The sequence below is a fragment of the Eucyclogobius newberryi genome, unplaced genomic scaffold (genome assembly GCF_026437365.1).
Source record: "Eucyclogobius newberryi isolate DKJ021-1_F unplaced genomic scaffold, fEucNew1.0.hap1 SCAF_14, whole genome shotgun sequence".
NCBI classification, from domain to species: Eukaryota; Metazoa; Chordata; class Actinopteri; order Gobiiformes; family Gobiidae; genus Eucyclogobius; species Eucyclogobius newberryi.
In genome coordinates, this window is record NW_027315768.1 from 23252048 (window position 1) to 23276075 (window position 24028).

Below are 24028 nucleotides of genomic sequence, written 5' to 3' on the forward strand. Positions count from 1 at the left end.
TGAACCACAGTGTGATTTATTTGTTTCAGTTTTGGAATTTTAATGCATACAAAAAAACAACAAATTGACAAATTGGCCAGGGAGCTCTTACGGTATCTCTGTGATTTTATATTGTTTACTGAAAGCATAACGTGATTAAATCCTATTTGTCTCTTGGTGATATTAGGCTGAACATCTGATTGGTAAGGAAAGGAGCCAGGGATTCGCCCCAGTTTTAATTATTCAAATGAAGCAATCAACTGCTCAATTGGTGTAATGGTGACTTTGAATGTCAGTCCATTTTCAGTCCTGTGGAACCTGCCAGAGAAAGGCTCCATGGGCGAGTGCTCATAAGAACTCATGCGTCTCAGTAGAAGACGGAGAGAGAGTTAGTGTTAAAGGGTTATCCCTTTAACACTAACTCTCTCTCCGTCTTTTACTGTCCCACTAAATTTGATCTGTGTGAGTGAACGTAACCTTATCGGGGCAAATATAAATCAGTAGAGTTAGCTGACCTGGACAGACCAATGGCCGGCCACGACATTACTTAACGACAAAGAATAATGGGAATTTAATGTCAAGAATGTGTTCTTTTTATTGGCCATTTAATATGAATTTGTAGCAAAATTACTCTGGAATTGATTAATTATAGTTACTGAAACATGTGTATCATTAGAATAGAATTAGATTAAGTCTCTTATGAACCAAAGTCAAACCTTTCATATCCAAATGAATGCTGAATGTTATTTTTTGTCCAAAGTTTAAATCAGTTTCCCAATCACTGCACTGAAAAACACTGCTTTAATTTAATTTAAATGATATAACCTCAATATTGAGAGTAATTCTAGAAGATTAAAATGATAACAGTTATATATTATTAAGTTTAAGTGGATTAAACAAACGGTTAATTAGCTACAGTTCAAAGTGCTTTTCATTAAGTATATACATAAAAGTATATTTTGGGCATGAAATATACACCGAATTTTTAGTGCATTTATTTTTTTAAAGCCCACTTTTAAAATATCATGTTATTTTTTTGTTAAAACTAAATGAAACTTTTTGAACTGAATGACTTTCATCTTGGGCTGCAACCAACGATTATTGTTAGGGGTCGACTAATTTTGGTGAAAATCAGAAATTGTGTGTTTCTTGATACTTGGATTGAAGTCCTGTCTTTGTTATAAAAGGTCTTTACTTATGTGTCCAGATAACGATTACAGTCACAATTAGACTATTCATTGCTGCAGTCCTACTTTAGTCAATGTGCAACTTTTGAATTGAACTAAACTTATAAAATGACCTAACATGATCTTGTAGATGTTACATATTTTTAGAGAAAAGTCAGTCTTACTTTGAAAAAAGTCTAAAATAGGTAAATTTTTAAAAATCTTAAAAAATCCACCCACTTTATCTAACATCGCGTCATAAGCACCGTGATTGACAGTTTGCCTGTTTGAACTTTTTAAAGGCTTTTCACCCAAAAACACAAAGCTTACACCCCGCTGCTTCTATCTCCCTTAATGTCTCCTCCAGTTGGCTGTAAATACCAGCGAGTCTGCACTGGTGACAGGAGCAAGACGGCAAATGTCCCTGTGCAGTTTCCCTGGACTATATGGGCCTGATAAACGCTCTTTGATCTGAGCTTGAAGGTGATGAGGAGAAGAGGAAGGAAGGAGGAGAGGCGAGGAGGCGAGGAGACGAGGAGACGAGGAGACGAGGAGACGAGGAGACGAGGAGACGAGGAGACGAGGAGACGAGGGAAGAGCGTGGGCTAAAGCTGCTTCCATTGATCTACCTTTGGCAGCTGGCACAGGTTACAGCACCAACTCACTCCAGGTTGACCAAGCAAAAGAGTGAGTGTGCCAATACTCAGCTTGTTTTATAGAGTCGAATAGATCAAGGTTAGGACAAAGGACATGTAGTTTCAGCTCGTTGTCACAGCTACAGGGATAATTCTATCTTCTGTCTTGTACTGAACACTTTGAGCTCGCTGTATAAAGATGTATTTAGAAGACGAAAACAAAATGTATTGCAGTGATAATGTTAGTCTTAATGTGCATTATAACTTTCAAAACCTGCTTGTCTCCATGGAGATGTTATTGCTCCATTATACGGCAAGTAACATATTCAATTGCTGAAAGAAACACTTCTTGCTGAGAAAAACATCCCTGGTAAACCTTCTACTAATGTTGTCAAAGTATCCGAGTTCAAATCAAATACTAATCAATACTAAAATTAGTATTGAAATTAGGTATTCATTTGAGAAAATATTGATAATTGGATTTTCAAAAAATCAAATTAACAAGAAAAACACTAATCTTTCCTGAACAGTTGTAGATCTGTTGAGCTTTATCATAACTAGTATAACCCACATTGTTTAGTAAAGACAGTTATTTTGTTATTAATGTCAGTCTATTGTCTAAAATCTTGACCTAAAAAATGCATTTTCAAATTGTCACTGTGGAATCAAAATCAGTTTTGAGAATCAAGCATATTCTTAAGTATCGAAACTTCCCACCAGGCTAAGTTACAGGAGGGTTTAATGTCATACTTTAAAACATTCAAGGCAAAGCAATGACATCTCAAAGGAGACGTGATCATTTGCATAGCGCGCCAGAACTATCACAATATTGGTCCGTTCCAGGTTAGTCTAATGTCCAACTGTCCCGCCATATCAATCATCCTCAGACTGGATCATGAAGAGTGGATGCATGTTAGAGCTCATTATAGTCTATTTGGATCAGGGGTAATTACACAGCCTTGAGGTACAAACTATTCACGTTCATAAACATCTGCTTTCACAAGAACATGTCAATCAAAACTAACCAGCTACAAACTGCGCAAATGTGCAATGCAATATATGGCAATCCTCGCTTTTTCCCTTAAGCAAAATGTCTCCTAGAATGCATTTCTTTTTTAATCAGTCAAACAGATCCATACGCCAACAACTTTCGATTTGTGCAGCTTTTGAATTGGATTAAGACAAAGAAGAATAAGAAGTGCCAAATTGGCATCAAAATAGGGATAGTGCGGGTTCAGATCAGGATTAATTAGAGTAAGATTTAACTTGTTTTCCACTACATTTTAAAATATGTTTTTTGTAGTAAAGGAAATGAAATTGCCTATGTTGTCCCAGTTTGTGCACTTGTAATTACAACCATCAGTTGCACGATTGTTGATTGTGTTTTAATAAAATACTTTAACATTCGGCCACATTTTTCTTGTGACTGAGTAAAAAAAGATTATGTTGTAAAAAGCAGGACTTTGACCAAATTAGACCGCTGTGCGCTGTCTGCATTGAAATAAATACATTTTGCTTCCCCTTCCCCTGGAAAAACTGTTCTAGTGCTCGCTGGTGGTGTAGTGGTTTAATGTGTTGCACGTACATGGTTGTTGTCATGGGTTTGCTTCACGGCCTTCAACAACTGCCAAACAACTCCCTCCTCCCTCATTCCATGTTTGAGCAAATATAGCCTTAGAGCCAAGAAAGAAAACTTCTCTCAAGCTGTGCATGTGAATACCAGCGGAAAAGTACAAAAAATGTGTAAAATAAAGTAGCTACTGGCTAAAAATGTATTCAACTGCAAGTACTGCTGCCAAATTCGTACTTAAGTAAAAGTACAAAGTACAAATTCAAATACTACTCAAACTACTAGTTACTTTTCAAATTTAGAAGTATTTTATACAAACGTGAGCGATTAAACAGGTGGGACACAGGCGAGACAACCATGTGTTGGGATGAACTTTGTAACTTCTATGATTTTAAATCCATAAAGCTAGAATCATACCCAGTCACATGACAAGTACAGGTTTAAAAATACCCCCAAAAATCCACTCCATGACAGTAATGTAAGTATTTGTGATTGATTAATTTGCGAACCTTAGGAACCAGTTGGTTTGAAATACCTTGTAACATAACAAATCACACAAATACTCATGTTACTGTAATTGGGTAGATTTTGAAACATGTACTTAAAAGTGAGCTCCAATTACAATTACTCAAAAATCTTACTCAAGTCCCAGTCGTTCCCATGTATGTCTGTGTCACCGCTCTGTCAACTTCTTTCCAAACCTACAAACACGCAAAAGGACACTGACTCTGACCGGACAGAGCGCAGAAAATACGTGGATTGTGGTTCAAACTAATTAATTCAATGTTACTTTTATATATATCTATTTAAAAATAAATAAATAATTAATCAAAAAATTGCATTCAAAATGAACTAGTATTTTATATAAATACTAAATACTAAATATAAATTTGCAGTACTCGTTCCACCACTGCTGTCACATAAGACTACTTCCAAAGTAACTAAACATAAACCAGTTTCATCGACCATCATAAAAAACGGTTCCTAATTGTTTTTCTATTTAACTTAATTAAATACATTGCAGCCCTTGATGCCTTCAGAGCCAGAATACACACTTCCTATTGGAGCTGCATCAGTCAGGCAGCAGAGGACTGTGGCGTGGAGATAAAGCCTCCCGCCGGCTCACTGACTTATTGAGTTGTGCTTCTCTTTGGCCCGTGTTGCTCTGTTTTTGTGTTTTTTTTAGCTTGAAACGGAAAAGCTGACATCTCAATAACCTATAGCACTAACTAAATAGATTGTCTGTGCCAGGCAAGGTTTTAACAGCAATTGGACAGCTGCTATGATAAATGTAGCCCGGATGATGTTGCTGTTTCATTGACAAAAGCTTATCAAAATGTTTTGCAGCTTTGAACACGGCGGGCAAGAAAGTAGATTGTGCAAATATTGTCATCTGTTACATCTATTTACAAATGATGAACTGGGTTAATTGTCTGTTTAGGCTATAAAATGCTGTTAAATTGACGTGTTATGGCTGCGGTCCACTTGATCAGAATGTGTAGGTTGAGCATGACTTGACCCCGTGAAGTTAATACACAGGGGAGCGTCCTACACACACGCTCCGCACGCAAAAGAGACAGATATGAGCAATGCAAAATGTCTAAGAAATAGTTATGTCTTTTAAACAAATATTTGCAGCCCAAGTCCGAACCTTTTTAACCTCCGTGTGATTCTGTTCTAAGAGAATTAGGCTTATGTGTTTCAGGACTTGGGTTGAGTGATCATTTAAAAGTACCACTGCCAACACCAAAAAATGTTTGTATGAAAAAGTGGTGCAGAAGAAAGAAGAAGTTGTTAAATGTGATTTTAGAAGTTTTGATGACTAATTGGTACTGGGAGAGCACTTTACAAAGTTATGAGCTAGTGCTTGTAGTTTTTCCTCAAATAGTTATTGGAATTTATTACCCTTATTAATCTGTTTTGTTGTTTTGGAAATAAATAAATAAATGAAGTACCGAAAAAGAGTTAAAGTAGGTATCGATTAAGTACCGTAACCAGAAGGATTCAGGACTACAAACACCAAATGTTCCAATATGCCAGCCATGTTTGGGGGGAATTCATGAATTTCTTAACATTAATAATCAGTTTTGTTGTTCTAGGGAAACAACAGGATTAAGTGTGCAGCCTTATTCAGGAAAATGTCTGTATTTGGCCAGAAAACATTTGGTATTCCAGTACTCCAGCCTTTTTACAGTCTGGAGAACTGGAAAAGCCAGGAAAAGCCTCTGGCATAAACTTTTGCTTCATTTGCAAGGACAATGGCAACCCCTGAAAGAAAATATTTGTGAGTTTTGATTTAGTTGCATACAGTGATTGTCAGAAAACATGACCTGCGCTTCGATAAAACCCGATCTGAATGCAGCTGTCCCATCCTGTTTCCCTCAGCGCAGGTCTAAGTACATGATGTCTTTCTTTCCTCGGTTCCTCGGCTGAAAAAGGGATCTAAGACGGGTCCTCTGCTTCTCCGATCCCCTCCCATCCGGCTCTGTGTGTCTGCCCGAGCCTGACCAGGGGCCCTTAGGGAGGCAGCAAACGGCCGGGCCTTCCCTGAAATGCCATGGGTGTCACTGTATGCTGTCAGCCTGGATTAGCGACGTGCTGGCAGCTTGTTAGCGTGGGTGTGTGTAGGGCATTTGTGTGTGCTTGTGAGGAAATACGGGCGGACCAAAGCGGGAAGGTAAATGAGAGAAAGTGTAAAAGAAAATCTCGGCTGTTGTGCTAAAATGGTTTTTCCGAGTAGCGGAAAAAAATCTCCTTTATAGGTCAGCGGCTGCGGAAGGAAAATGTGTTCAGGTATTTTTGCTGCTTTCTAAAGAGCTGCTTTCTATTTCCACCTTAAACATGGCGAGGATTATAATCATGTCTGTACTACGTTTCCTGAGAGGCATACTTGGCTCCCCGTGTCACCTTTACCATTTTCAAAACCATGATTGGACATTGTGATATTTCATCTTGGTATAATAACCTTTTAAAAACGATATTGTGTGGTTCAAATGTCAATATATTAATGATGGCAACATAGCATGATCTCATACTTTTTTTTATAATGGTGCGCGATGCAACTTTCCTGGTGCTTGGTCTGCCATCTGCTTGACTCCATGATGAAACTGTTGCATTACCATTTCCGTTGGATTGAAACGTACTGTATGTTTGACTATCATTAACGGGGTAAGATATCAAGGCATTCATATAGCTAGAAAGCAGGTGACACCCCAGGCAAATTACAGATCTGGGGCCTCATTTAAAAAAGAGTGTGTATCGGAAAAGAAATAATTCCCGGTCGCAAAAAAATAAAAAGATTTATAAAGTCCTGCGCAGCCCTAATATACTATATATGGCTATGCAAATCACCTAATTCACATATTAAGCGTGTTCATAAGGGTGAGACGGCGTGCCACTCACAGGACAAGGAAAGGAGGAAGAAGAGCAAATTCTCCGAGATGGAGGTGGAGACGCTAATCGGGGAGGTGAAGGCCCGTAAAGGAGTCTTTAAACAGAAACCTTCACAAGGCGCTGCTCTGCTGCTCATCTGAGAGCCGCGGCAACGCAGCCTGTAGCAGCGTATTGAAAATAATGTATAGTAAAAGCTCGGGACTCACGCGCAATATGATGGTCAATGGAAAAAAAACTTACCTATCGGGTAATCTGTCATAATATGGGCCAGATTGTGCCGAATGTGTGCAGATAAATCAGAGAAGTGATAAATCTAAACCTTAATCGGAGGATCGCGGCCTACAGAGCCTCATGCCTCAGGTGTGAGGGAGGGTCTGTGACACTGAGGGAGGGCATCAGAGTCAGGTAAGTGTGAGGGAGGGCATCAGAGTCAGGTAAGTGTGAGGGAGGGCATCAGAGTCAGGTAAGTGTGAGGGAGGGCATCAGAGTCAGGTGAGTGTGAGGGAGGGTCTGTGACACTGAGGGAGGGCATCAGAGTCAGGTAAGTGTGAGGGAGGGCATCAGAGTCAGGTGAGTGTGAGGGAGGGCATCAGAGTCAGGTGAGTGTGAGGGAGGGCATCAGAGTCAGGTGAGTGTGAGGGAGGGCATCAGAGTCAGGTGAGTGTGCGGGAGGGCATCAGAGTCAGGTGAGTGTGAGGGAGGGCATCAGAGTCAGGTGAGTGTGAGGGAGGGTCTGTGACACTGAGGGAGGGCATCAGAGTCAGGTAAGTGTGAGGGAGGGCATCAGAGTCAGGTGAGTGTGAGGGAGGGCATCAGAGTCAGGTGAGTGTGCGGGAGGGCATCAGAGTCAGGTGAGTGTGAGGGAGGGCATCAGAGTCAGGTGAGTGTGCGGGAGGGCATCAGAGTCAGGTGAGTGTGAGGGAGGGCATCAGAGTCAGGTGAGTGTGCGGGAGGGCATCAGAGTCAGGTGAGTGTGAGGGAGGGCATCAGAGTCAGGTGAGTGTGCGGGAGGGCATCAGAGTCAGGTGAGTGTGAGGGAGGGCATCAGAGTCAGGTGAGTGTGAGGGAGGGTCTGTGACACTGAGGGAGGGCATCAGAGTCAGGTGAGTGTGCGGGAGGGCATCAGAGTCCGGTAAGTGTGCGGGAGGGCATCAGAGTCAGGTGAGTGTGAGGGAGGGTCTGTGACACTGAGGGAGGGCATCTGAACAGAGGAGTAATGATGGAAAACTTTAAAAAACGTGACTGGTTTGCTGCATGGCGCTCGTGCGTGATGGTGCATGTGCACGCTCCTACACATGAAGGGTCCATTTGATTGTGAGGACTCTCAAAAAGATCATACCATTTTACTGTTGGTTTTACTAAATAAATGTTTTTGCCCAAGCTGCCATGAGCGTCGCTATTTCACCTCTGCCCACCTCTTCCCAAACTTTGCGCACATTTTCACATCAAGTGTTTTTTAATAGATCCCACTCCATGTGTAAAAATATGCGTACGCACATTTTGGGCTTCGTTTGGTGCGTACCGGGCTTTATAAATGAGGCCCCATATCTGTAGAGAGACGCTTACAGTAAGAATTCCTGTTTAAGGTATTTTTGAAGAGTAAAAATAAAGGAAAAGGAAAAACTCGCACCAGTAAAGTTACATAGTGCCTCCTTAAATAGATCTTTATAGCCAATGTGTCTTAGTAATGAAAACAAACAGCTACAGCTTGCTATAGTTTCTCTTGTGAAAGATCACAATTATGCCACAAAGAGAAACAGGACAATCTTTGTTTTTCACCAATGAACCACACAGAAAACAGACGGCTGAACGAGCAGCTTCAGCGCTTATGAAAAGAGAGACACCAACTGACACAGTAGACGTGTTCAGGAGAAGGGCCCCGGGGTCAAATGTAGAGAATGAATTTTACATTAAGGGACAGTAAATTATACCTTAGACTTTTTACACATAAACTTTACCTTCCCTATAGGTATTCAAGCGAAAACGGCAAGCCATTTTACTATCACACTGGAGTTATCTGATCGCTTTTATACTCGGTAACCTTACCAGTAGCTTTGATATCACCCAGGAGCCACCTGCTGTTGATGATTGGAGTTGGGCTTATGCTGCAACTGAGCTGTAGCTGTACTTTTCCAGTCCCTTCGGATATTCGGATAGGCTCGGCAAAGGCAAATCCCACACTCCGCCTTGTAAATAGCCAATGAACCATCGGAATCCTATATTTCTAATTTAGGGATTGTCTGTGTGTGACAAGGGCATCAGGGCACAGGGAGATAAAAGACTCTCCCAGGGCCCATTAGTCCTTTCTAGCATGCTTTTAATCAATGGGCTAATGTTTACTCTGCTTAGTGTGTCATTTATAATTAAAACTAGAACTGCTCATTAGCGTCCAATGGGCCCAAGGTAATAATTTTGATTCATAAAACATCAATTACACCCCCATCCTCACAACAAGGCACAACAAGCATCCACTGGTGATACAGCCCAGATCAAGTCTAAAGAAACTCTGAAGTTGCTTACCGTTTTTGCAGATGGGGCAGCACTGCTCTGGCTCGTACACAGGGTTGACGCATTCGGGCACGGCGCAGTCCGACACCACGCAGTGCACCTCGTTATTTGGTTCGCAGCGGCACCACTCGCACGGCGACGGCTCGGGGACAGAAGAGAGCAGAGGAAAGTCAAAATGTGCACTAGTGATGGGTTTAGAGAGCTGATTGAGTATTATACCGAGTATTCTCCCTTTTAGCATTTGGCTTATCCATGGGATTCAGAATGATAAGTTAGGACTGTTGTCTCTGCGATTAACAAATTAAAACAAAACAAAACAAGGAATAAAATATGTCATTTGAATGTGAAAGTCCTCAAAATGTTGCTTCTAACCGGAAGCTGAAACCCATGAATAGGCTGATTGAAGAAGAACTCAGTTTTATTGTTTGAGTAAAAGTACTGTAAAAGTATTTATCGTACTCAAATAAAGACATGAAAATAAGACCAAAGTAAAAATATTGATGTATATGTACTTTCAGAATAAAAAGCAAATGATTTTCACACAGATTTTGAGAACGATTAGAGTCCATATCAAATTGTGCAGATATGAACACACTGAATCTTATTTGTCATTTGCTCAAAACCAGGATTTCAACTCAAAACCTTTAGACAGGAGGTCACTGTGCTAAAAAGTAACCACTTAAACCACATGGCAAGCTGTAGTAAAGTAAAAGCAAATGTATCCATTGTAAAATGTACTTAAGTACAGATACCTTAACATTTTGCTTGAATACGGTACTTTTGTACTTTGTTACTTTCCACCACTGATTCTATGAATGCCACAGTGATGCTCCTACACTCAATACTACAGACCCAGTCCTCTTAGGACTTGGGCTTGCATAACCTCTTGGTCTCCACTGAGTTGATCACTGGAACAACTCAAAACAATATCTGATTTTCATGTCGGCATGGAGCATGTTTTTGCAAACATTTTTTGCCAGTTAATTGGCTTGTTGGTTTGAAGTTGCTCCGCTGTTTGGATTCAAAAACTTTTGTTCCTTGATTGCATACTGTGAATGAAGCAGAAAGCATAAATAGACTGTATATTGTGTTGGCCCTAAAAATCTATTTATATTGTAGAGACAATGCTAGCTTGTTAGTTGGAAGAGACACACTTACATTCAAAACCAATTGCAAGCTTTTGATAATTGCCCTAAGAATACATTTTTATCTGTAAAACTTGAAGTGACGAGTGGCAGACAAAGAGACAGTTTTCTCTCATACCTCATTATTTGTAATAGGCTTAAGTCCGTTTATTCAGAAGTATGGGTATGAGATTAACCACATGACATTAACACCCCATTTAAAGCGACAGTATGTAGATAGTATGGAGATGCATTTTATTCCATGTTGCTGAATATTATAGCCAAGGAACAAGCAGGTGTTGGCTCAGTACAAACGTTTATGTTTTTCAGAGCATTAAAAAAACATATTTTTTATCTTTATTTTTTGACTAAACATTTACATACCGGGGGCTTTAATTTCAATACATGGATTCAGTAGATGGACACCTTGGGACTAGTAGTAAAGAAGGTGCTCTGGAAGGACTGGACTCACTAAACAATGGACATTATAAAATGGAAAGACTCACATTTGGAGAAAAATTTGAGAAACACTGGAACAAATTAGACCCATATTAAGGGACGTATTCCATTAATATGATTTTTTAAGCTACATCTGTTTGTTTTATTGACTTGTGTCTTGCTCTTGTTTGTGTTTGTTTTGATTGTTCCTTTAAAAAAAAAGTAAAAGAAAAAACTGCGAGGAAACAATTGGATTTATGAATTATTCATTCAGGGCATTATGGATCAAATACTCTTGAACGTGAAAATACACGGTCCTTGTTACAAAACAACTGCTAAATATCCAAGAGCAAGACTATTATCATTTCTAGTTGCTTCTACTTCAGTCGTAACTTATTAGGCCACCACAGCGGTTTGAATATTCATAGACCATATCATTATAACACAATGTATTATTTAAAGCTCGCCCCTTTACTTTTGTTTTCACCGGGTTACTCTGAGGCCAGACCAAGTTGCAGTGTTTTTGCTCTTTAGGAAAAAGATTACAGCCTTAAATCAGCCTTAAAATCACCTCTAAGTCTTTAATGTTTCGGCCTTGATCTGATAAACAAAGAAAACTCCTCAATAAATAATTCACAAAGACTTCCATTGGGCGCTCGTGTTTTCACACAACAAGCCCTGAGCCATAATTCAATTGCACTACAAGAAACTCCTAATAAGCTCAAGTGGTGGTCATGTTTAGTCTTTGACCACTTCAAAGGACATGGTTCTTCCTCTGCAACATGGAAATCAGAGCTGCCATCACAACTCCTCCTCCTTTTTGATTCCATCTTTGCAGCCGCTTGACCTGAACATGAACTTTGGTGCAATTACATGGAGCGGAAAAACACTGGCTCTGTTCAAACCAGGAAAGGTCAGCAGTTTATTGTGTAAGAGTTTGTTTGCCAATGGAACTAAAAGCTGTTTACCATAATTACAGGTGAACTACACATAGGGGGCGCTCTGAGGACATCTACAGGCTTTTGTTTTTAGGGTTTCTAAAAGCTGAAGCAATCTAAAGTGCTCTGTTCGTTGCTCATCCGAAGGACATGAAGTCAGCATAATGTGACATGTTGTTCTAGCTCGTGTCTTTATAGGAGACGTGTTATTTAGCTTTTTTTTCTCCCACAAACCACCTAAATTTTGACCTTCTGAATGTTTTTTTAACCCAAAATTCAAGGTCAGATAAGATATTCCTTTATGTCGAGACAAGTACAACATTATATTAGTTTAACTTGTCTCCAGCTTAACTTGTTGAGCTACAGACAGAATAAATATGACATGCCTCAGAAAAATGACATCAAAGGATAGATTCTGAATTTAAATTATAAGTTTTTCTGCAGTTATTATAACTATCTCAGCTGTAAAGTACCCCTCCCTCATTCTCATTCACCTTCCAGCCGTCTTCTGCAAACAGCCTCATAAAAACACATTAAACATAAAGACTTGACTTTTCTAGGCCCAAAGTACCACTGCTCTGATTTTTAACTGTACCCTCTTCTCCTTTATCTGTGTGATCGTATCAGATTTATGAACCAGCTTTATACTTGTTTATACTTCTTGTTATACTTGACATTCATTTATTTCATGGAAAAATCCCTTTTTTAATTCGCAGACTTTTGTATTTTCAACAATGGACTTGTAAACTGTAAAAAACACAACTTGATAGTTCACAAATGCCTACCCAATAACAATCTCTTATTGGTTAAAGTGTCTTGTGGGAAATATCTAGTGGAACACTTTATTTTAATAAAACATTGAGCAAAGTGGTGTTCTCTGTACAAATACTGTTTCTTAACATTAAAACTAAAACTTTTCAAAGCTAAACATGAAATAACATGTATAAACGTACAGCGTATGTAAATGACCACAAAAGCGTTACAATTAGCTAAGTGGTCAAAGTACAGCAAACAGGTTTTTGATTCATACTGGGTCTTGGATATGCGACAAAGAAATTAGAAACAATGAAACATCTTTTTACCAGTGTCAGCATTTGGCAAAGTGTCCGTGTTATGAGCAATACTATCGCCAAGACACACACCAACACAAAACAACAGATCATTGTAATACTCCACCACGAGCATTGTTTGTGAGGCGCTAAAGTCTAGGCTGATTGCAGAAGGCATATTTCTGCTAAGTGGGAACTCAGCCTAAGAGTCCTGAAGAAGACTTTAGTGTACAGTGCGATTCTACAGCGTCGTCAGCTTTACTGTAATAAGTGAGACTAAATCCTGCCTTGTAACTGGATTCCAAGACACGGTAGAGTAGACAATAGAGAGTGACGCTACAACTAGAAATGAAACTTCTGCTACCACTAAGAAGATTTATTTATTCATGCAGTCAGACAAAGAGCACAGATTGTAGGTGATGATGTGTCCCCGGGTTGACTTTATTGTGGGGATGTCGAGATTAAAACATGTGGAATGAAACACAATTCCAACAAAACGAGATTGAGACAAGACAAGGTTTTGACATAATTCATTATCGTTATCAGTTCAGTTCACAATTTTAGCCACTATCTTGAGACTCTAGCTTCTCCTGAGGTGTAACTCACCAGCATTTGGACCTTTTTTTTGTCTCGCAAGATGTTGTATCATGAGATCTTGTCCCAATCCCTGATCAGTTAATTCAAATGAAATTATTTGTCTTCAATTTACACGCCAAAAAGTACACCAGAGTCATATGGAATGTTCCACTGTATGGCATTAAACTTATCTGTCTCCATGAAGACAAACAGGGCACATTTGTGTAGTGTAATAAATGCATAAACGCCTAAAAAACATCAGCGATCCTATTAAATGGTATGATTAATTGTTGTTTGAGACTTTCTGGGCCCTTTGTCCTTGGGAAACAGAGGCAGATCTTTGTGTGACATTGAATAAAGCTCAAAACTTCAAGCTTCAAAGGTAAACATTTTGTGTCAGCCCCAAAACTGAGTCGACGGCCCTCGGGAGATTACACAGGTCCTTCAGTCACTTGTGAAAGTGACCTTAGCATTGGCTTTGAAACCCCCTGAGATCTAGAAGTTTTAGCTGTTGTTTTACCGCAACCAATGGCTTATTGAGTTTTTTATTCAATATGTATAAAATGTGCGTCCATATGAATGGTTTTGTTGGAGGATTTGGACATCCACATTATCAAAACAAGAAAATAGTAATCATTTATTTGCCTGGCATGCTAGTTAAGGGGTAATTTGGGTGTAAGTTTAGAAGACACTCGAGACAAAAAAGGCGTTTTATTCTTTAAGCGACAAAACATTGAACAAGAAAGTCTACAGAATTTAATTGACTAATGAATCCTGCGTAAATTCAGCCTGGAAGACCTAACTCCACCATTTACATCATGGCCACCTGCTCCTCAGCTCAACAGTCCGGCCTGTCCGTCTGTGAGAGTTCAGATCTCTCCTTCACCACGGAACTCCTCCAGGTTTCTACTTTTTCCCATGAAGGTTTTTTTGTAGTTTTTCCTGGCCGAGAAGGAGAGTCTAAGGACAGGACATCGCCCGTACAGACCGTACTGCGACCCACCACCTCCCCTCCTCCTCCTCTGCATCCCTCTCATCCTAATCATCTACCCTCTCACCACATCTACCACCACCAGTCCCCAGACCTGGGGGGAGACATCTAATACAAATAGATCATGGAGTGCCCATGATCGCAACGTCTTCCGCCGGGGTCTGAGCGCCAAATAACCCACGTAATAAAGCTTGCTAAACAGATCTTTCGTTGTCGTCTCTGCGTTTCTCCAGAAATATATAATATATCAAATACGTGATTCCATACACTGTACCGTAGCTAGGAAACAAGTCGACGTAATCCCTCACGCGTCCAAGTCCAGGAGCAGTAGAAAAGGTCACCTAGACATGCTTTTTTAGTGTCCTGATGACTATCTTCAAGTTTGAAACCTTTTCTGTCCTGCACAGCTGTAACTGCAAAATGTGTTATATGTGGAAAATGAAATCTGTCAATTTCATAATTTCCTCCACAAACAACAAAATATCCTGTCTTTTTCTGCATAAAACCTTCTAACTCAGTAGTGTAGATCTGTAAAAGCTGTAATAGGCCTATTTTGGTATTTTTGTCAATTCTCCTGGATGAGTTTAAATGTAAACTTCAAACAGAATTCTATTATTAAAAATTAAATCGCAAATCTAATCACATTCATAATATTTGCCAGAAAAATAGCAATTTGATATTCCTCCCAAATGCGCAGCTCTAGTTGAATGAATCTAAAACCACTTTTCATCACTATTGTACTGTTGTTTCAGAGTCTTAAAACATGCACAATGGGATAATTCTCCAGCTGGTAGTTACACATTTTTTTTACACGGACAACTATATATTTGAAGGCATGTAACGAGAGCTAAAGCAATAGGAACATTTAGTTTGCAATAAAAACAGGCCCTGACTCTGCAATATAAAAGAACATTCATTTTGCATAATAAAATGAATGCAAAACAACCCAAAACAATTTCTCCTTCCTTGTAGCACTTTATTTATTCATACCTGCTGAAACATTTTATATTCGTCCCAAATGCCCTTTGCACATAACTAATGCGCCTTTGCCGTGGGTTAATCAGATTGACCTATTAAGCGATATGCATGGGATTTATACAGGAGGTTACACCGTGAAAAACACTTTACTCCAGACGTACCAGATATAGCAGCGATCTTTCAATGTATTCTTTCAAAGTGTCCTTCTGTGGGAGGTCTAGCGGGACACGGATCAGTCATGCCTGTGCGCCGACTCACAAATGAAACCGTGCAACGTTCTGCTGTGTATTCAAAAATATCTATAAAAGATTACCTGATTTTTCTGGTATTTATTCATAAAATAACATCATTTTAATCTTTCTTCATAGTGAACTTCAACATTTTATACAATAGAGATTCATTGACTTCCTGTTAAACAGGAACTGTCTTTGTAACAAGCAGCCACATTTTCCTTTACGGAATCTTTATTTTTGATGAATGTCTCTGCAGCAGTGTTATCACCCTGGAATCACATTCTCGGAATAATCAATAGTGAGTTTAAGCCCTGTATGCACTAATCTGCCCTCCACCACCTAGACTCAAAGTGATGCACTGTCTCTCTGCATCTTGTTCCTCTGGAACCAAATAAAAAATAAAAAAGAAACTCAGCGTGACCAATCACGTGTCCAGGAGCAGGCGTATGACACAACATCTGAGCAAACTCTGTGAGGGAAACAAACCATTTACATGATGGCACTTGCAGTCAGAAACACTACACTGCTGTGTGTTTCTCATAAGAACACTCACAAGAATCGCTCCTTTGACCGATTACACATTCAGAAACTTCTCCTGTGAGCCAGAACTGTGTCCTTCAGAGGCCGATGACGCTCTCCAGATCAAACGGATACACGCTGCTGACAGTGCCATACCCTCTGCTGGCTTCCTACAGACGACTGGCTGATTGCTGAGCACTAGCCTTTAGAGCCCTGGGCAGGGATAGGGGGTAGGTGAAATGAGGATTTTCTCAGCACTCAAGCCTAGAATACAAGACAGGAAGTAAATGTTTCATGTCTATGGAAAATGATTCAGTACGTGGTTAACGTCATGATAATATGACGCTGATTAGATCTTTTATTCAATCAATATTCAATTGTCCGAACATAATTCTGTTTTTTCTTATTTTTAACTTTCAAAATATCCATTGTGCTTAAATTCATCTGCTTTGGTCAGCATCACACAATTTCAGCAACAGTTTTAGTTAAGTCAACTCACTAAAAAAATCTTCAAACTCTGCTATAACATGACATACTTTTGAATTGAAGCCCTTTTCCCTGAGATTAGGGTTCACCGGCTTTAAGTGGAGCTAATGTTAAACTAAAATGTTGGACAGCATCGGGTCACAAGGAAATGGCCTGTAGAGATGGAAGCGTGTTGACAGTCACACTGCAGGCTCCTATTATTACAATCAAAACAACCTTTTACAGGGCAGCAACAGAGAGGCATCAGCAGGACCAACGCGGACGAGAAGCAAAGCCACAGAAATAAAGTAGATTTAGGGCAAGTTATGACAGAACCACAGTTGTAATTGTGGTCATTTTGAGTGATTGTTGAGTGTGGTAAAAGCCTTCTTATTTGTATGAGTTAGCTCCATGTTTAAGCCTGAGTTGTGAGTAGGTCTTAATTGCACTTTGCTGAATATATTAGCATGTGTCTTGTGGGGTTTTTACTGCCATTCTATTAGTTAAGAGTTAATTAGATGACACGGCTTGTCCTTAGACCGTTACTGTGTCATAGTTGTACCTTAATCACTCTAATACTGTCACAGTCCTAATTTTCATTCTCTTCCCTTGAGGATCACACGGTTAGTTAAGGTCATAGGATAACTCTACTTTTAAAACATTTGAATACAAACTAATAGTTAAAAATCAATTGTTAACGAATGCAAAATCTGTTTGGCAGATAAAATAACGTAAACATTTGTTTAGGTTTTGCTCTTTTAAGTCATACCAATAAATCAGAAAGTAATTTACATTTAGGTAATTTTTTATTTTTAAAAAACTCAGCAGATAATGATCGAGTATATCATTTATACGGTAGTAACAAACAAATAGAAAACAATACAAAAATCAATAGAAAATAAATAATTAAATAATTGAAGTTACATTGTAAAAGGTATACGTTAATATTTTGACTCTTTTGCGATTAATTTACAGACATTTCAGGTTTGTCTAATAATCAAAACTCAGCTAATATATTTAAAGACACAATTTCTGTTGACATAGTATTGTTCCACTTTTGTCTTCTGTATACTCCCAAAAAATATTGAAATATTCATTTTTGTCAACTTTCTCCATCTTGGGATTAACACAAATTCCACTCTCCTACCTTTTTTTTTCCACCTTTGCCTTCAGCACACAGCGAAAAGACAAAAACAAAAGTAAAAATACACCTAAGACTACATCTGGCGTACCTCCACATTAATATTTAACATGGTGTTGCAGAAAAGTGGATGAGCTGGCACGAAGAAGCCTCTGTACTTCGGGGCTGCTGATACTGGAGTTAGATTTAGCACACGAATTGGATGTCAGTGCAGTGCAGGATTGGGCCTTGTGTTGAGTGAAGACTGGTCTTGCACGCTGTACGTTTTCAACACCATTGCACTGTGTTTCAAGCTACATTTTTTATATACGTCTTTAGGGAAAATGCAAGAGTTTTGTCTGGAAAAATGTGTATGACCATGAATAATTTAAAGGTGCGTTTAAATCTTCCAAAATACAATATCTGCACAAAGAACGAGTCAGTCAAGTATAGATTTTAAAAACGCTATGTAGTTCCCATTCTGGCCAAAGTCTGTAAGTCTATAAAAGTAATTTACTCCACAACTTGTCATTATGTATTACATTTGCAGAGCAAAAGATGCGAGCAACAGCCGAACGTCCCCAGAGCCATCCAGTGCTAAATAGAAGATAAACAGTTTTGAATTACTGTCATACTGGGAATTCTTGTGCTGAGAGAGATGGGAATCAGGAATCATTTTAAAATGTGTTTTTACTTTTTAATATTAACATTTCAGAAGAGTTGAGGAAAGGGAGCAGCTGAACAGTGAGTAAACAACGCTAGAAACAATACTGAATCTGGTTCGTTCAAAGTAATTGCTATGTCCAGATCAAATTAAAAAAAAAATACTTATAGCATTACATATGAAATAAATAAACACTTCTTCTTCTGCCTTTTAAATGAAATGTATTACAATATTAGTTTTGTTTCTACTGCAATAATGAGACCTGCAATAGCATTCAGTGTTTCTCATTATAGAGAAACAAAAAAACAACCTGCACTATACAAATCATTTATTTAAAAAAGACTGGTCAGGACTATACATTTGAAAAAGACTGATTAAAGATTAATTATCCACTAAATTCTTAAAATGATTTGTGTCACCATTAAACAGATTCCATGGAAACACAGACATACACACAAAAACACACACATATATTTGTAAAAACCTTAGATAAAATAATGTCATAATTTTTATGACTAAAATATATTTAGACAATGGGTCAAGTTGGACAAATACGAAAGCTGCCATATGCAAAACAGGTTGGAAAAGATTTACAAGACAAAGTCAAGATGATGACTGTGATAGTGTTTTTGAATATAACAAGCTCCCTGATTGGCTGAGGACAGAGCCCACAACACCTAAAGTGTGAAGAATCTACTCCGGATTTGCTTTGCAAGACTCTCAAGGTCACCATATATGTTAAAAGACAATAAAACACAAAATACAAGATAAAACGGAATAAAAGATATAGAGGACACATGACTCAATAGTCCGTAGGTTGACCGGGCGTTTCATGATTCAATTCAGTGGACGGTGAGGGTCGTGCTAATATTTGCACAGGATCCACCTTCTTAACACCAATTCCTCTGAGCAGGATTGTGTGGTTTTTCATCATAATGACACTGTACAATTAGTGTTGGCTGCTTGAACCACACACCTGCTGTAGCCCATTAATTTAAACATCAGACCCAAACAGAGCACGCCTTCGCCGTTCTGCCTCCTCCATCATAAGCACAACACACACCGCACCATCAAGGCACAGGGAAATACCAGTGAGCAACACACCAAAGGTTAAGCTGTCCACATCTCTACCCAGCGCGTGTTTGCAGAGGTCTAAGCGGCCTTTCGATTCCTTCAACACAGCAGGGAGCGCGGGCTTTCATGTTGATACGCTGGATACGCCGTAAGACACTGGAGTTAGCTTCTCTATGTGGTCGTGGATAGTGAGGATTTTCTCGCCTTTCATTTGTGTCATATGATCAATATGAACAAATGCATTATACCCATCTGGCATGTGTTGAACCACCCATATGATTAAGATATTCCTTTATTGTCCCACATGGGGAAATTTCATTGGTGCAACGCAGGTAGATACAGATGTAGATACAGAAGAACAGATCACTTATAGGAAGTCTGAAAAACACTTTCAGTAGAAGATCTCCTATAAACAAATAAAAACTCCCATAGACAAATAAATAAATAAATACCATTGCATGTGATCCCGACAGTAATTGCACATGAATATGTGTCACGACAGCACATAGATTGCACATGAATTTCACAGTAATTGCAAATACGACAGGATTGCACATCAGTATTAGGTTAGGTCAGTATTGCGACGGGATAACGTGACGATCTCCGGTAAGACGACTGTTCTCCGCAGTTTCATGAGTTCCTCCTTTGTGGAAACGCGGTACGGCACCGGCCGGGGGGCGGGGCCGGAGCCGGGGGGCGGGGCCGGAGCCGGGGGACTCAGAGCCAAAACACATCGCAACGACACGACGAAAACACTCAATCCAGCCGAATAAAGTCAAAACACGTTAATTTAAAGCGATTCCAGTGCGTGTCCCGATCGTTGGTGAAGTTCCTCTTTCATATAAACGTGTATATAAACGTGTACCGACGACACGCCGTACTTTAGCGCGGCCGGAGGGCGCGGGGGGGGGCTCGCTCGGAGCTAGCTCACGTCACAACAACACAACGAAAAACACTCAAATCCAGCCGAAAAGTCAAAAACAGTTGAATTAAAAAACTATTCCAGCGCGTGTCCCTGTCGTACAGTAAAATAGAAAAAATATACTAACTATATTTACAAAATATAGGAGATAAAGCACAATAAGTGTGAGAAAGAAGAGAGAGCGTTTACACCGGGCTGCCAGCTGCAAATAAAATAACTTTAACTCTCTGCCAGTTGATGTATTACAATGATACTTTGAACACCACCAGGCTGTCAGAAATGCTACTATTAAAAAAACGTATTTATTGATGGTCTGACTGGGGAATGGAATATATCAATAGCTCATCAGATATTTCCAGTGTGTTTATTTATAAATGGCAAGAAAATAATGTATGACACTTGATGCCTTTAAGCCCCCCCAGACAATTGGGTTTATGTTACGTAGATAGTTTGATTCAAGGTGTCTGGTTTTTACAGTAGGATTTTGTAATAGCTGAATCTAATGATTTAAACCAGGTTGAGAGAGTCATTGAAAATAAATAGTTGACCTCGGGGAGTATTGACATTTTGACAGCAGCTATTCTGCCCATGAGTGAAAGTGGAAGTTTTGACCAGCTTTGAAAATCCTAATTTTTAGTCTAAATCACATCCCGTCCTTTTAATGCATCCCACTGTGAAAGAAAATATGAAGTAGTTGAAGTAGTAATAGTAGCATATGTAGCATAATAGTGTAGTTTATTTTTTAGCTCTATGTATTGCAACTGTAATCTAACTGGTTCCTGCCGTACACATGACCTATTCCCCAATATGAGACCTAGTCACTAATGTAAACAAATGTATACTCCAAAAGAAATATGCATTAACGGCTAGTGTCATCAGACAAAAGAACGTTTAAGAGCATTTTAAAAGGCAAATTTTACTTTCTTAAAGCATAAAATAAAAATAAAATGTTAATCGTTTACTATAATTAACATAGGTAACTTAATGGACTCTAGACAGCTTCTGACAACTGAAACAAGTGTCTGAAACTTCCCGTGCTACACGGAATTTACAGTAGATTTAGTTTTTTGGGGATTTTCAGTCTTTTTGTGCTTACACTGGTAACAATCTCTGCCGCAGCAATAATCAAATGTTTAATAGACTGCCCTGAGTATTGTTAGTTGTCAGAAAGTGATTCGTAACATTAATATTAAGTATTCCTGTTGTGGTCTGCATATTATTTTGTGTTATGTTGTGTTATGTGTGATTCTGATAACAACAGACAATAACCAACTCAAAAAAGCTGAATTTCAGGAGATGCGTGTCTTTCCATCCTCATTTGGCCACTGAAAATATCAAAACAGATGAATTATGTTTCCTCGTCCCCTAAAAAAAATAAAAATGAATAGCTGCCTTCTCTGTTTGTCAGCCGTATTCAAGGTCTGATCCTCTGTTGATGAAATTGATCTTGAATTAAATTTGGAGACTTGTGCACTTGCGGCGAATCAGGGCGTGTGGTCGTGCATTTCAATGTTGGCGTGTGTGTGATGCCGAGATGTGAAAATACACCAATCACTTCAGATTAACTATGCAGCTCTCCAAAGAGTGAACCCACATGCCTCGTGATGACAACATCACCGTTGTCTTAAAACGCCACACTCAACCGCCTTTTCTTTGTTATGTACATGAGCTACCACATTCCTTTTTAAATCGAAGAATTCTCATCTTAGAGAGAGCAACTATAAGGTCAGCTTTGAAATGATTGTTATTGCCTGAATTCAGAAAACAGCAATCACAAAAGATGTTATGAGCAAAGTAAAACAAGCAGAGCGGCATTCAGAGTCCAATGTAAAGTCCCAGTTTTCTTCCTATCATAAACATCTTAATTTAGCCTTTGAGTTGCCATAGCATCATAAAGAAGGCTATAAATAAATTCATGATTAGTTATGGCCAGATGGTGGCCATAGTCAGCCAATAATGTTAAAAAAATACATGTTATACAAGTGTTTTATTAGTTAAGAGCAAAACCAGAATTCTTGCAGTTGGTAAATTAGACATTCCTTTCAACTAAAGTAAAAACAATCATTATAACTATACAACTACAATTATTTTAGTTACAATCGACAAGTCACAATAATTGTTGAAGCCCTAGTTTGGAGCAAACTGAAATGCATGAAATATTTTGATTAATTTAAGGTTCACACACGTGTTGGCGAGTCTGTAATGAAATTCACTGTGTGACACGGTGTCACACATCTATCTTGCATGTATTCACTTCACATGATTGTCTTTGATCAAGTTAAATACCATACAGTGGAACATTCGAGGCATAGCAGTGACATCTCCATGGATACAAGCTGGTGGAATAATTTAATCAAGAAATGTTACACCTTTAAAGTCAAAGCAAGATTGTATTAGTCGAATTAGGACCGAACAATGCCATAAACTCAAAATGTGTGAAGCCTCAACCACTAAAGCAGGACGCGGTCAATTTCAGACCAAACCTGGACTAAACCAGGTCTAAACAGAGACTAGAATCAAGGTAAACCAGGACTCAACTAAGAATAAACGGGTCCGAGACACTTTACAATGTGAAATGGGAAGACAGCGAGTAGAGATATTCAGCAAATGGGCCTGGAGTTGAACCCATGTCGATGAGAAGTAACGACCTACAGGATGTATAATGCTGTTCCAACGCTGTCCCACTGGCGGCGATTAATCCTGTCTCGTGGTGTAATAATAATGCTAATGACACAGACTATACAGTATATTGATTGAACACGTATTGCTGGACGACGGATACAGGACACTTACATCATACAGAGTACGATTTAAAACAGTATCATTCATAGATACTCATTTACATCATAAGCATCAAGACTATATTAAAGCCACAAGAGGCCGCCGACTTGATAAAGATGGCGCCCTTATTGTGTGTTGAATAAAAAAAGAACTTGACTGACGGCGACACATTGGACATGGCCAATCCAGTGCAAATCAACACAAGTGTCAGTCAAATTTGCTGCGCCGCCGCACAGAGACCGTAGCACTTGGAATAAAAATATGGATAACTTTTGATGCCGCGCTTGTGTAGATGATTTTTCCCAAAGTAAAGCTTGATCGAGCTATTGCCCACGGAGGAGTTTGTTAAAGTGTGAAGCGTAAATGTGAACATTTCAGAGATTTCGCTGTTTTCCCATTTCTGACATATATTTGCGGGTCCGCCACACAGAGACCGTAGCACTTAGAATCAAAATATGGATAAGTTTTGATGCCCCGCTTGTGTAGATGATATTCTCCAAATATGAACTTGATCGGACAATCGCCCTAGGAGGAGTTCATTAAAGTGTGAAGCGTAAAAATGTGGTGATTTGAGCAATTCTGCGATTTTCCCATAAGGATAACATGGGATGTTTCTGTCATCGCTACGGTTACGCCGTACAAAATATGACTTTGGCTCTCATACTTTTATGATCAGGATGGCAAATTAGAATTTTGTTCAAAATATAAGATAAGATAAGATAAGATATTCCTTTATTGTCCCACATGGGGAAATTTCATTGGTGCAACGCAGGTAGATACAGAGGTAGATCCACAAGAACAGATCACTTATAGGAAGTCTGAAAAACACTTTCAGTAGAAGATCTCCTATAGATAAATAAAAACTCCCATAGACAAATAAATAAATACCATTGCATGTGATCCCG

The 24028-nt window shown here is 39.1% G+C and overlaps 1 protein-coding gene across 1 annotated transcript in view; it reads right to left on the bottom strand.

Moving 5' to 3' along the window:
* Positions 1-24028, bottom strand: part of vwc2l (von Willebrand factor C domain containing 2 like) — a 35273-nt gene that overhangs the window by 1485 nt on the left and 9760 nt on the right. Inside the window, exon 3 of the mRNA XM_072445062.1 lies at positions 9264-9393. Within this exon, the coding sequence (XP_072301163.1) occupies positions 9264-9393 (130 nt within the window). The remainder of the gene's footprint in view (positions 1-9263; positions 9394-24028) is intronic.